General features: G+C 46.3%; 1 protein-coding gene across 3 annotated transcripts; it reads left to right on the plus strand.

Moving 5' to 3' along the window:
- Positions 1–8,548: 8,548 nt before the first annotated feature.
- RIPK3 (receptor interacting serine/threonine kinase 3) lies at positions 8,549–12,799 on the plus strand. Of its 3 annotated transcripts, none has more exons than XM_053594430.1 (10): positions 8,549–8,728; positions 8,920–9,106; positions 9,250–9,559; positions 10,015–10,160; positions 10,287–10,333; positions 10,503–10,670; positions 10,779–10,846; positions 11,084–11,452; positions 11,594–11,651; positions 12,441–12,799. In XM_053594430.1, exons 2-10 carry the CDS (start codon positions 8,934–8,936, stop codon positions 12,620–12,622), a joined length of 1,521 nt encoding a protein of 506 aa, XP_053450405.1. In that variant the 5' UTR covers positions 8,549–8,728; positions 8,920–8,933; the 3' UTR covers positions 12,623–12,799. The 3 variants fall into 3 exon arrangements, with proteins under 3 accessions (XP_053450405.1, XP_053450406.1, XP_053450407.1); XM_053594431.1 differs by having other exon boundaries at positions 8,551–8,728; positions 8,966–9,106; XM_053594432.1 differs by having other exon boundaries at positions 8,551–8,728; positions 9,012–9,106.
- Positions 12,800–13,186: the final 387 nt, after the last annotated feature.

Consider the following 13,186-nt stretch of genomic DNA (forward strand, 5'->3'; position numbering starts at 1 on the left):
AAAAAGATATATGAAAAAAAAAAATCAACCATAAGCCCACCGGCCAGTAGTAACTACTTTAAGTATTTTTCTATTTGTCCATTTAGATATTTTCTAAGCACACACGCGCACACACACATATATACATACACACATATATATGCACACACTTCTTTTTTAAAATTTGATTTTTAAAACAAATAGCTAAATGTTTATTAATATAAATTTTCACATCTCTAATACATGGAGTCATGTTTTTAGCAGACCTTTTTTTGTGGTAAAATACCTATAACAAAAAATTTACCATTTTAAGTATTGCGTTTATTAACATTAAGTACATCCCCATTGTTGTGTAAGCATTATTGAATAACTCTAGAACTTTTCAACTCCTATCCCAAAACTCTGTACCCTAGACTGTAACTCTCTACTCCCTCCTCCTCCAGACCTTGCAAACCACTATTTTACTATTTTGCCTGGAGTATCACTCTATATTCACAGATCGTTTTCCTGTCCTTTTTTTTTTTTTTAGACAGAGTCTCACTATGTCGCCCTGGCATCACAGCTCACAGCAACCTCCAACTCTTAGACTTAAGCGATTCTCTTGCCTCAGCCTCCCGAGTAGCTGGGACTACAGGCACCAGCCACTATGCTCCGCTATTTTTTGGTTGCAGTTGTCATTGTTGTTTAGCTGCACTGGGCTGGGTTCAAATCCACCACCCTCAGTGTATGTGGCTGGCACCATAACCACTGTGCAATGGGCGCCAAACTGTTTTCCTCTCTTTGAGCACTTTGAATCTTTCTAATGTCTTCTGGTTTTCACCGGGGCTGTTGAGAAGTGTGTGACCAGTTTAGCTGCCACTCCTTTGGGGATAAGCTTTGCTTTCTCTGTAACTTTTGAGATTATTTGTATCTCTCAGAATTTACCTATTCTAGGTACCTCATATAAGTAGACTCATGAAAGATTTGTCCTTTTGCAACTCTTTATTTTAGCATACTAATTAGCAAAATATCTTGAAGGTTCGTCTATATTATAACACATGTTCAGATTTTATTAAGGTTGAACAATATTTTAAGGCTGAATAACATTTCATAGGATATACTACATTTTTTTTTTCTGCAGTTTTTGGCTGGGGCTAGGTTTGAACCCGCCACCTCTGGCATATGGTGCCAGCGCCCTACTCCTTTGAGCCACAGGCGCCCCTACTTTTTTTTTTTTAACAGAGTCTCACTTTGTCACCCTCAGTAGTGTGCCCTGGCATCATAGCTCATGGCAACCTCAAATTTTGGGGGCTCAAGCAATTCTCTTGCCTCAGCCTCCCAAGTTAGCTGGGACTACAGGCACCCTCCACAACATCCTGCTATTTTTTTGAGATGAGGTCTTGCTCTGGCTCAGGCTGGTCTCGAACCCATGAGCTCAAGCACCCACCTGGGCCTCCCAGAGTATGAGGATTATAAACGTAAGCCACCGTGCCTGGCCAATATACTACATTTTATATATCCACTCATCCACCAATGGACATTTGGGTTGTTTTAACCTTTTCTGAAGAATGCCAATATAAACATTAGTGTATAATTATCTTTTTGAATCCCTGCTTTTGATTACTTTTGGTGTATACCAAGAGGTGGAATCACTGGCCACAGAACCTTTATTCTTTTTACCAAATATTAAAATTTTCATTTATTTATTTTTGAGATAGGGTCTTGCTCTATCACCCAGACTGGAGTGCAGTAGCACACTGAAGCCCCAAACTCCTGGGCTTATAGGATCCTCCCACCTCAGCCTTTCAAGTAGCTGAGTCTATAGGCGCATGCCACCACAGCCAGCTAAACCCTTCTTTAAATTAATGAGCCATACTCAGCTCTAAGGGTCTGATATGATAGTAATTGGTTTTATGATTAAGTTTGTTGGAAAACTGATGTTTCTTCTTGTACCTCACATGTCCCCTCTGGGATAATTTATTTACATCTTCTTTCTTTAAGAAAGAGTCTGTCAGGTGGCGCCTGTGGCTCAGTGGGTAGGGTGCCGGCCCCATATACCGAGGGTGGCGGGTACGAACCTGGCCCTGGCCAAACTGCAACAAAAAAACAGCTGGGCATTGTGGAGGGCGCCTGTAGTCCCAGCTACTCAGAATCAGCTAAGCCTAAGAGTTGGAGGTTGCTGTGAGCTGTGATGCCACGGCACTCTACTGAGGACGATAAAGTGAAACTCTGTCTCTAAAAACAAAAAAAGAAAGAAAGAACGAGTCTGTTGGTGGTAAACTCAGTTTTTATTTATTTGAAAATGTCTTTTTTCTACCTCTGTGTTTTGAAAAAATATTTTTTTTCTGGGTATTCAATTTTGTATTTACAGACAATTTCCCTATTATCCTTCAGCACTTATCCCAATGTCTTCTGGTTTCTACTGTGGCTGTTGAGAAGTATGTGACCAGTTGCTACTTCTTTGTCAATGATCTATACTTTCTCTTCAACATTTGAGATTATTTCCTTGTCATCATCTTTTTTTTTTGGGGGGGGCAGGAACTACCAAAAGTTTAGTGTTTAATTATTATAGCACAACTGACCAAGGTCCACAATGTGACAATACCATGCTCAAGGAAACAGGAGGTAAATCATGCTAAAAACAAGCTATATAGTATAAGAATGCACGTTTTGTAATGTAAAACCTGTCTATGCATAGTAGTTAATTGCAAAAAGCCATTTAATCTTCTGGAAAAAAGATGTTCCAGATTTCAGTGTAAATTATTAGCAACCTTCAACTCTTTTGTGTTAATAGGTGTCTTGTTTTTGCTTTCTAGTTCTTCCATTCCAGCCTGTGTCATGAGGTCTGCAATGTTTTTCTTCAGATATCAATGCAACTAACCATATCATCAATTCTTCCAATGGTCTGGTCTGAAATTTATCTTGCATCTGCTGTAGGAACGTCCCCACCACCGAAGTGAGGTCCTGCACCATCTGGGGTCAGTCTTGACCACCTCCCAGGTTCTCAGAATGGCAGAGAAGTCTCTCTTTCTCATCATTGTTCTGAAGTTTCACTGAAAAGTATCTAGGTGTTGATTTATTTTTATATTTATCCTTCTTGGCATAAGTTGTGGTTACTGTAGTCATGAATTCTTGTCTTTTATCAGTTCTTGTCTTTTTGAATATTGCCTCACTCCCCCTGTTTTCTCTTCTCTCTTTGTGGGATTCCAATTTGACATATGTTAGAACTCCTCATTCTTTGTCTCTTAATTTTTCTTAAATTCTCTCTCTCTCTGTTTTTTTTTTTTCATTAGGCAGAGTCTCATTTTGTCAACCGGGGTATACTGCCATAGTATAATATCTCACAGCAACCTCAAACTCTTGGGCTCAAGGGATCCTCTTGCCTGAGCCTCCTGAGTAGCTGGGACTACAGCTGCCTGCCACTACATCAGATAGTGCTTCTATTTTTAGTCAAAATGAGTATCTCACTATTACTCAGGCTAGTCTCCTGAGCTCAAGCAATCCTCCCAGCTCAACCTCCCAGAACGTTAGTTTTTTTGTTTGTTTGTGACGGAGACTTATTTTGTCCCCCTTGGTAGAGTGCTGTAAAGTCATAACTCACAGCAACGTCAGACTCTTGGCCTCAAGCGATTCTCTTGCCTCAGCCTCCCAAGTAGCTGGGACTACAAGTGCCCGCGACAACACTCAGCTATTTTTTGAGATGAGGTCTTGCTCTGGCTCAAGCTGGTCTCGAACCCGTGAGCTCAGGCAATCCACCCACCTCAGCCTCTCAGTGCTAGGATTATAGGTGGGAGCCACTGCGCCTGGCCCCGGAGTGTCAGGATTGCAGGCATGAGCCACCATCCCTGGCCTGTCTCTTATCTTTTCTATCTACTCGTCTCTGCTAAATTCTGAAGAATATCTTCGGATCCGTCCTTAATTCTCTTTTTAATCTGTATCTTCTGTTTAACCAAGCATTGCACTTTTAATTATAATGGTTATAAATATTTTTACATTTCATGATATTCTATTTTTCTCTAAATCTGTTTTTGATCATATCCTTACCCATTTTTTTCTATTCCATCTTTCATTTCTTTTTTTTTTTTAATGTAGATAATCATTCTTTTTGTTTTGTTTTGTTTTGTTTATGGTTGGGGATTCATTGAGGGTACAATAAGCCAGGTTACACTGATTGCAATTGTTAGGTAAAGTCCCTCTTGCAATCATGTCTTGCCCCCATAAAGTGTGACACACACCAAGGCCCCACCCCCCTCCCTCCGTCCCTCTTTCTGCTTTTCCTCCCCCCCATAAACCTTAATTGTCATTAATTGTCCTCATATCAAAATTGAGTACATAGGATTCATGCTTCTCCATTCTTGTGATGCTTTACTACCATCTTTCATTTCTTTAAATATTTTACAATAGCTTCTTTAGATTCTTTATCTGATGAATCCAACTTCAGAAGTCCTTAAAAATTTAAACCTGTTGTTTCTGCTCATTTTCTTTCGTGGTGGTTTGAATCTTATATATTTAGAAAATTTTTTGTGAGTTTATATTTGGCTGAATTTAATCCAACAGACTGGCTTGAGGGTGATTTCCTGCAAGGAGGATTTAATTTCTTTCTGTTGGACACTAGAGGATATCTGAGACCACTTAAATTCTTCAATTTACGGTTTACTTGATTAAAAGGAAAATAAAAATTCCCTGGTGGCGCCTGTGGCTCAAAGGAGTAGGGCACTGGCCCCATATGCTGGAGGTGGCAGGTTCAAACCCAGCCCCGGCCAAAAAAAGGAAAATAAAAATTCCAACCATAGGACCATGTTTCTCACATGGAAACTAACATTTTATTAATTTTAACATATAGTATTATAGCCTAGACAGATTTTCTTGTAGGTTCCTACTACAATAAAGTGAACTTTTTTATTTCCATTAAGAATGTAGCCACTAGGCTGGACTTGGTGGTTCAAACCTGTAATCCTAGCACTATGGGAGGCCAAGGAGAGTGGATTGTTTGAACTCAGGAGTTCCAGACCAGCCTGAGCAACAGTGATACCCTGTCTCTAAAAATAGCTGGGCATGGTGGTGGTCGTCTGTAGACTCAGCTACTTGGGAGGCTGAGGCAAGAGAATAACTCGAGCCCAAGAGTTTGTGAGGTTGCTGTGAGCTGTGACACCACAGCACTCTATCTAGGGTGACAAAGTGAGACTCAGTTTCAAAAAAAAAAAAAAAGAATGGGTCCCAGCTTTGTGGGGAGTACAGTTGTCTCAGATTCATTCTCCCATCTCCCTAGACCCCAAGGCTTATTCTGGAGTTCTCCCCCAACCCCTATATGCATACCCAGTCCCCAAAGCTCAAGGATTCTAGTCAGTTAACCTCCCTGTTTACTTACCATTTACTTTTATTTTGTATTGTTTTATTTTGCTAGTTTAAGGGGGATGTCTTTGGAGGATTACCTTTATTTTCTTGGGAATTCCTAATAAATTTTAAAATATATGTTTGTTGTGCCTTCTATAGCATTTAGGTATTCTGCTATGGGAGGTTTTGAGAAATCTGTCTTACCACCAGAAAAGGATTTTTAAAACAAACAAAAATGTCATTATATAGTACATACTGTTTTATAACCTGCTTACTTCCCCATTTGGTATATGACAAACATCTTTAAATTAGTAAGTATATGTCTACAACATCATCTCTTAGCTGCATAATTTTCTTTTTTTTTTTTAGAGACAGAGTCTCACTTTATCGCCCTGGTAGAGTGCCGATAAAGCAACCTCCAACTCCTGGGCTTAGGCGATTCTCTTGTCTCAGCCTCCCAAGTAGCTAGGACTCCAGGCACCCGCCACAATGCCTAGCTATTTTTTTGCTGCAGTTTGGCTGGGGCCAGGTTTGAACTCACCACCCTCGGTATATGGGGCTAGCGCCCTACCCACTGAGCCATAGGTGCTGCCTGGTTTCACTATCATAAACAACACACTTCAGTGAATATCCTTAAATTAAATCTTGTGTTCATCATGATCTTCTTTACTATTTAACTGTTTGTAAAATTAATACATGCTCCAAGTAAAAAAATTCAAACACTGATGAAATTTCTCCATAATTCTTTTTATTGTCACTTCAGGTAATATGATTTGATATATAATTAGAATCTCTTAAGTAAACAGATGAGAATTCAGACTAGAATATACAAGAAGAGAGAATACACCCACCCCTATAAGAACCAGAGATAGTGAGCCAGGATTCATACTAGGGATGAGCTGAAGGTAATCACAGACAATTAGAAGCAGAGAACACAAGGTATGAGAAATACCCAAGTTGACTCTGAAAGCCTAGGACATCTGTGGTCAGAGGTGCCACACCTCAGGAAAGACCAGAGCTCCATAATCCATGAATCAATTCTGCCTGGGCCCACTCCTCTCCTGTCTCTGGAAATGAAGAATCTTGTTTCACTCACTCTAAGGCAGTGGTTCTCAACCTTCCTAATGCCACAAACCTTTAATACTAAGGTCCAAAGGGATTGCAACCTACAGGTTGAGAACCGCTGCTCTAGGCTCTTCCCTCCTTCTTTTCATGGAGCGCATGGGCCTAGACGCTATACCTGACCCTATGCTTCATGTGTCTAGCCCGGATTCTCAGGGTGCTGTCCCATTCGGAAGACACCCAGCCATGAAAAGGTTTTTAAACACTGTTCTAACTCCTTTCTGTCTACTCACCTCAGGTAGAAGTAGATATCGAGCCCAGGGTCTTCTCCCTGGAGAGAATCATGAAGGGAGTAGGTGTCCTTTCTTTCTTTTTTTTTTTTTGTAGAGACAGAGTCTCACTTTATCATCCTTGGTAGAGTGCCATGGCATCACACAGCTCACAGCAACCTCCAATTCCTGGGCTTAGGTGATTCTCTTGCCTCAGCCTCCCAAGTAGCTGGTACTACAGGCGCCCGTCACAAGACCTGGCTATTTTTTTGTTGCAGTTTGGCTGGGGCTGGGTTTGAACCCACCACCCTCGGTCCTCGGTATATGGGGCCGGCGCCCTACTCACTCAACCACAGGCACCAACCTCTCTAGGTTGTTCTGAGGACCTGCTATACTTCTTACTCTCTTGGGTTCTGTAAAACACCAACATATCTCTACACTAAAGTCTACTTCAGGTAGATTTTGTCGACTGTACAAGTGAGAGCCCCCAGACCATAAAGGATCCTACTCTCCTCTTCCCTTCCAATGAGTATGGAGCTCCATCTGGGGTTATCAGTGTCTTAAGGGAAGCTCAAAATTGGGGGTTGTTTATTTGTTCATTCAATTCCACAAATATTTATTGGGCATCTCCTATGTAATGGCTTTTGGGGATACTACAGTCTAAGAATTCCCTAAATTTCTTCAAAATAGCATAAGCTGACCCCACAGGAGCCATAGTGTGGATCCTAGAGTTGCCAGTTTTTCTAGAAAACACTGTTAACTGCTGGTCACTTCTGCTCCAACCAGCAAAGCCTGTGGACCACTGGACAGAATGGAAAACACATACCAAAGTGAGCACCTTTCAGTGAGAGCTGACACATGATCCCAGGCTTGGGTCTCTCCATAAAGGACTGAGTGCTTAGGGCTGGCCTGTCTAGTTCCCACAACCTGGTCAGGTTTGGGGGAGGTAAAATACAGACACCTTTTGTCTACCCTAAATCCTTAAGGGTCTCCATGCTCCTGAGTTCTCAAAGGATCCAAGTCCAGAGCATATGCTTGTCAGGAACATGAATTAATCAGGGTATCTGCATGGAGGAGTTGGTATGTGAGGGAGAAAGCAGGGAAGTGCTGAGGTGTTTCCACACAGTGTGCAGTGTACACCACAAAGTCAGCAACCCTCTGGCTGGACTAATACATCTAGACTGACCACAGTGCCCTAGGAGTAGGTCTTAGGCCTACTAGCTCCAAGAACTCCTGTTTGTGGAGTAAATAAGTCTCTATCCATGTCAGGGGCTTACCTCAGCAAGAGCAGCTATCAAGGATTGGGCAGGAATACAGATAGGAGCTCTTCACTACACTGCATGCTTCACACCTTCCCCAGCCACCTGAACAGCCAGCTGAGTTGTACAGCCCTGATGCCTATGTGAAAATGGGCTGACTCAATGGTTCAGAGCTGGGCACTAAGTCATTTCCAGATGGGTTTGTGCAAGGTACTTAAACTATCAGTGCCTCAGTTTCCTCATCTATAAAAGAAAAATAATAGTGCCTATCCCCTGAGGGTCAATGTGAGAATCATATAAGCTAGTATGTGTGCCTGGTCCATGGTAAGCTTTATAGAACATAGGCTATGATGTTAGACCAGCTGTGGGAGAAATGAGCTTTAAAACCACAAAACTCTCCTAAAGACCATCTCCTCCTCCCCATGGGAGGCCTGGGGGTGGTGGAGCTAGGAATCCCAGGGGAAACGGGAGGGGCACTGGCTGGAAGGCTGGGTTGATTTTTGGTTCCTAGAAGGTTGATTTTTGGTTCCTTCCTCAATGCCCAGCTACACCCAACCTGGCGCCCGTGTGCACCAGATGCACAGGAAACAAAACTGGGCAAAGAGAAAAGCATTAACTTTCTGCCCCACCCTGGGGGCGGGACTGTGGAGGCCCCTTAGGGGAAGGAAGTGGCTCGGTTACTCGGTGTTGGGGTGGTGACCCGGGAAGCGGAATCCCTGACTTGGTCTAGGTCGATCCCTCTCCAGCCCTTTCCCCTTCTCTGCCCCAAACCCCAACCTCCATCTGTGAGGCTTACGACTTCCAGAGGTCCCTCGAACCTTCCAGCCTGATGTCTCGCAAGTCCTGGTGAGTAGGGAGTGGGGTGTAGATCTGCAGCCTCCGGCACTGACACACAGGGCAGCTCCCCAACACTTCCCAGCCCCCACCCCGAGTAAATGTCTTCGGAGAATGCCTTTGAGCCCCGGGACTGTAGGAGCTGGTGGGGGACGTTGGGGGTTGTACTGACGATGTCGAGTCATGGGGTTTGGGGATAGCAGCGCGGACTTCGGGCATGACCAGACAGTGGGCGAGATCCCTCTGCAGGGCCAGTGGTGACTCCGCTCCCCTGATGTCCCACCTGGATTTGAAGAACCCTGAGCTGATTGGCAAAGGCGGGTTCGGCGTGGTGTTCCGAGCGCAACACGTGAAGTGGAATATGGATGTGGCAGTCAAGATCGTGAACTCGTGAGCAACCCGAGCGGCAAGCTGGCCAGGGTCTGGCCAAGGAGGTGGAGCCGCTGTGCTCCAGGGCCTAAATCGGGAAGACGGGGTAGTGGGGATGGTATTGCCAGGATCCGGCGTGACTGCAGCCCTCTCCTGGACTATAGGGAGGAGATATCCAAAGAGGTGAAGACCATGGGGAGTCTGCGTAACCCGCACGTGCTGCTCCTCCTAGGGGTCACCAAGAACCTAGAGTGGGACTACGTGTCGGGCCCGGGTCTGGTGACTCTATTCATGGAAAACGGTTCCCTGGCGGGGCTGCTACAACCCCAGTGCCCTCGAGCCTGGCCGCTCCTCTACCGCCTTCTGCGGGAAGTGGTGCTCGGGATGTGTTACCTGCACAGCCTTACCCCACCGCTCCTGCACCGGGACCTCAAGCCCTCCAACGTCCTGCTGGACCAAGAGCTGCATGCCAAGGTCAGTTCATCCACGCCCCGCCCAGCAGCGGGACCAGGCCCCGCCCAAGAGCGGCTGCAGCCCCGCCCACCGACAGCTTTGTCTATTGAATACCCTCAGCCACTTTCCCTCGGGACACAGGCTGCCCAGGGGTCAAGCCCCAGCCAAGAGTTTTAGCCGCTAACATACCAAGTGATAGAGGTCATGACCCACACAAGTCAGTTCCACAAGCCCACCCCACCAGAACCTCTCAAGAGCCAACTTCCACCCTGACCAAGAGACTCAAATCCTAACCCAATTTCACCCACAGGAAACCTAGATCTCCCACCCAAGGGCCCCACTGACTCTACCCTTCCTCTGACCCTTCACACCCCCTTTACAAAACCGGACCTGTACCTTCTGGGGGTAAGGGGGTCTTGGAGGATGCCTGACCCTCCCTTTTCTCCCCTGTCTCCCCCTTCTTCCCTTTCTTCCAGCTGGCAGATTTTGGTCTATCTACATTTCAGGGAAATTCACAGTCAGGGTCAGGGTCTGGGGAGCCAGGGGGCACCCTAGCCTACTTGGCCCCAGAACTGTTTGCTAGTGTAAACCAGAAGACCTCCACGGCCAGTGATGTCTACAGGTAAGGCACCCACCCCAAACACACATCTCAGATTCCTACATCTCTCTGAGCCCTTCTAGGGGATGGTATATGAGAAAGGCATCTTGCCAGTGGTTGGACCAGACCTCAGCTTTGTGTCTCTTGCAGCTTTGGGATCCTAACGTGGGCAGTGCTAGCCGGAAGAGAAGTTGAGTGTAAGACCAGACTCTGGGATCCCTAACCCTAGATGCCCTCCTCTAAAAGTCTCCAAGGCTTCCCTTTTCTCCTTACCTTCTTAGACTGCCTGCTCCCTCCTCACCTACCTCTTGGAATATACTCCCTCATACCCTGAATACCTTCTTATCTCATACCTCCCCCACCCAGTGCCAAGCCAGACAGCACTGGTGTGTGTAGCACTGTGTGAAATGCAGCACCGGCCTTCCTTGGATGAGCTGCCCCAATCTGGGCCTGAAACACCCGGCTTGGAAGAACTGAAGAAGTTAATGCAGCAATGCTGGAGCAATAAGCCTGAGGACAGGCCCCCCTTCGAGGGTGAGCTGGCCATTTAGCTGGTAGCTGGGGTAAACTTGGATCTGGCAGTGGGCTTTTCCCAGGGGTAGAAGTTTTGCTCACCTCAAACCCACTCTGCTGTCCCTCCAGATTGCCAACCAATAACCGATGGAGCCTTCCGTCAATTGGAGGGTAAGATAGATGCTGCAGTCACCATGGTGAGCACCCAACAGCCTCTGCCCCCAGGAACTAGTCAGGGATGGCACAACATGGCTACCTGGCCATGCAATGACTCCCCACTGACCACCACTTTTTATGCCTTGAGCATCATCCCTACCTTCCCCACATTATTCCCAAGATCCCCTTCAACAGATTATGAACCAAAAAATTCTGCTTCCCTGAGTTTACTCTGGCTCTCCCAACTCATGCCCAGCAAGCTCCTCCTATCCCTGCAGGTAAGGAAGTTTCTGGCTGAGCACAGGAGCAGCAACAGATTGTCTGCTCCAGAGTCGAGCCGAGGAGGAACAGAAATGGACGGCCTTTCGGGAAACACAGAAATCCTGTGCTCTAGTGACAGTTCTGTGGTTTCTAAGCTGACGAAACTGAGTCTGGAGGAGACCTCCAGCTCTGTTCCTAAAAAGTGCACAAGCCTTACTGAGAGAAGCAGGGCACAGGCGGAGCAGGCTCAGCATGCTAATATGGCAAGAACACATTCAGATTCAATGGCTCAACCTCCTCAAACTCCAGAGATTGCACCTTTCAGAAACCAGATGCCCAGCCCCTCCTTGGCTGGAGCCCTAGGTCCTGGACCCCAAAGGAATCAGGTGAGACATTTTTGGACCTGGGAGTTGCACTAGGGCTCCTGTGACTCCTATCCACTTGCCAGGGTAAACTTGGGGCTGAAAGGATGTATAGTGGGAGAGCCAGTCTCCACGACAAGCCTGAGAGCTTTGTGTTGTTTCCAGGGAGCTGAGAGAAATGACAGGAACTGGTCCCAGGCCCAGAGACCAAACCCAATACCAGGTACCCACTTTCTATCCCTTCCTTTACCCTTATCAATCCTTCTACCAGCTTCTTCCTCAACACCTATATGTAGATCCAGAGCACTTTGTTGGGGGAGGGGAGAAAGGGTTACGGACAATCTAACTGAAACTTTTCATTTCATAAATGAAGAAATTGGCAACCCCTAGGAGAAGATCCTCCTAAGGTCCACAACAAAACTAGATTGTCCATGGGTTTTCTAATTTTCCCCAGTATTAGCTCTGTGAGTCCCTAAGTAGTCCAAAGGGCCTCGCAGAAAAAAGATTAGGGTTTCAAATGTCAGTTGCGACTGCTCTTATGCCTCTGCGAACCCATTTTTTTTGTTTGTTTGTTTGGTTGGTTGGGTTTTTTTTTGTTGTTGTTGTTTTGAGACAGAGTCTCACTATGTCACCCTCAGTAGAGTGCTATGGCATCGCAGCTCACAGCAACCTCAAACTCTTGGGCTTAAGCGATTCTCTTACCTCAGCCTCTCAAGTAGCTGGGACTACAGACACCGACCACAACACCTGGCTATTTTTTTTGGTTGCAGTTTTCATTGTTGTTTTAGCAGGCCTGGGCCAGGTTTGAAATCGCCAGCCCTCCCTTAGTCTCCCTACTCACTGGGCTATGGGCACCAGGCCTGCAAACCCAGTTCTGAAGAGGCAACCTGAAGAGGAAGGTGCAGGGCACACCTCTACACAGCCAGTGGCAGGCAAATACCTCATACTCTCGGCTCCCCAAGTTTGCCTTTCTGACGACTAAACCCTCCCACCACCACTATTTCTCTTCAAGGGCCACTATCTGTTAACATATGCAACAGCGTCGGGGTTCAAATTGGAAACAACAGCTACTTGAATATATCACAGAGACCTACCTTGTCCACACAGCACCAAGCACCTTTGGATGTGGGTACGGGCTGGCAGCACCCCCCACCAGGAGCTTCAGAAGAGAGCTCCAAAGAACCTGAAGCCTAGAGAGGGCCACAAGGCCAGCGTGATAATAGTGGGAATTAAAGCACTTTCTGAGCTGCTTCCAGGGGTTAAGGAAGAGCACCACGCCTGTGGCCCTCAACTTCCTTCAAGGGCAGTCCTGTCTGCACCCAGACTGACTGTATTTGCCTTCCCCAAATCAATAAATGTGACGAAATGTTAGCCAAAGCCTGATGCAGAAGTCTGTGGCTTAGCCAGGGTGAGGGAGGGACAAGAATGGGGGAGAAGGACTGGCAATGAGGGAGGGGAGGAACTGTAGCTTGGCCAAGGCAGGAAGCAGACAATGCTGGGGGGCTGGGACTGGACCAATGGCCTGGCACACAGGGTCAGGGCCCAGCCCATGGCAGGAAGGAATCCTGGAGGCCTGACTCTCCAGTCCACTCTAATCTCAGGGGCAGGAGCTTCCTCTAGAGCTGGGAACTTTGACCTCACCCTAATCCTAAACTCAACTCTGGGGATACAGGCTGTGGTTCCTTTTCTTCTGAGTTGCTCCCAGGCCCTGGGGAAGGGAGCAAGTCTCTGCAGAATTCACAGACTCTGGCCCGTCTC

This window comes from Nycticebus coucang, chromosome 6 (assembly GCF_027406575.1).
Source record: "Nycticebus coucang isolate mNycCou1 chromosome 6, mNycCou1.pri, whole genome shotgun sequence".
In the NCBI taxonomy this organism is placed as follows: domain Eukaryota; kingdom Metazoa; phylum Chordata; class Mammalia; order Primates; family Lorisidae; genus Nycticebus; species Nycticebus coucang.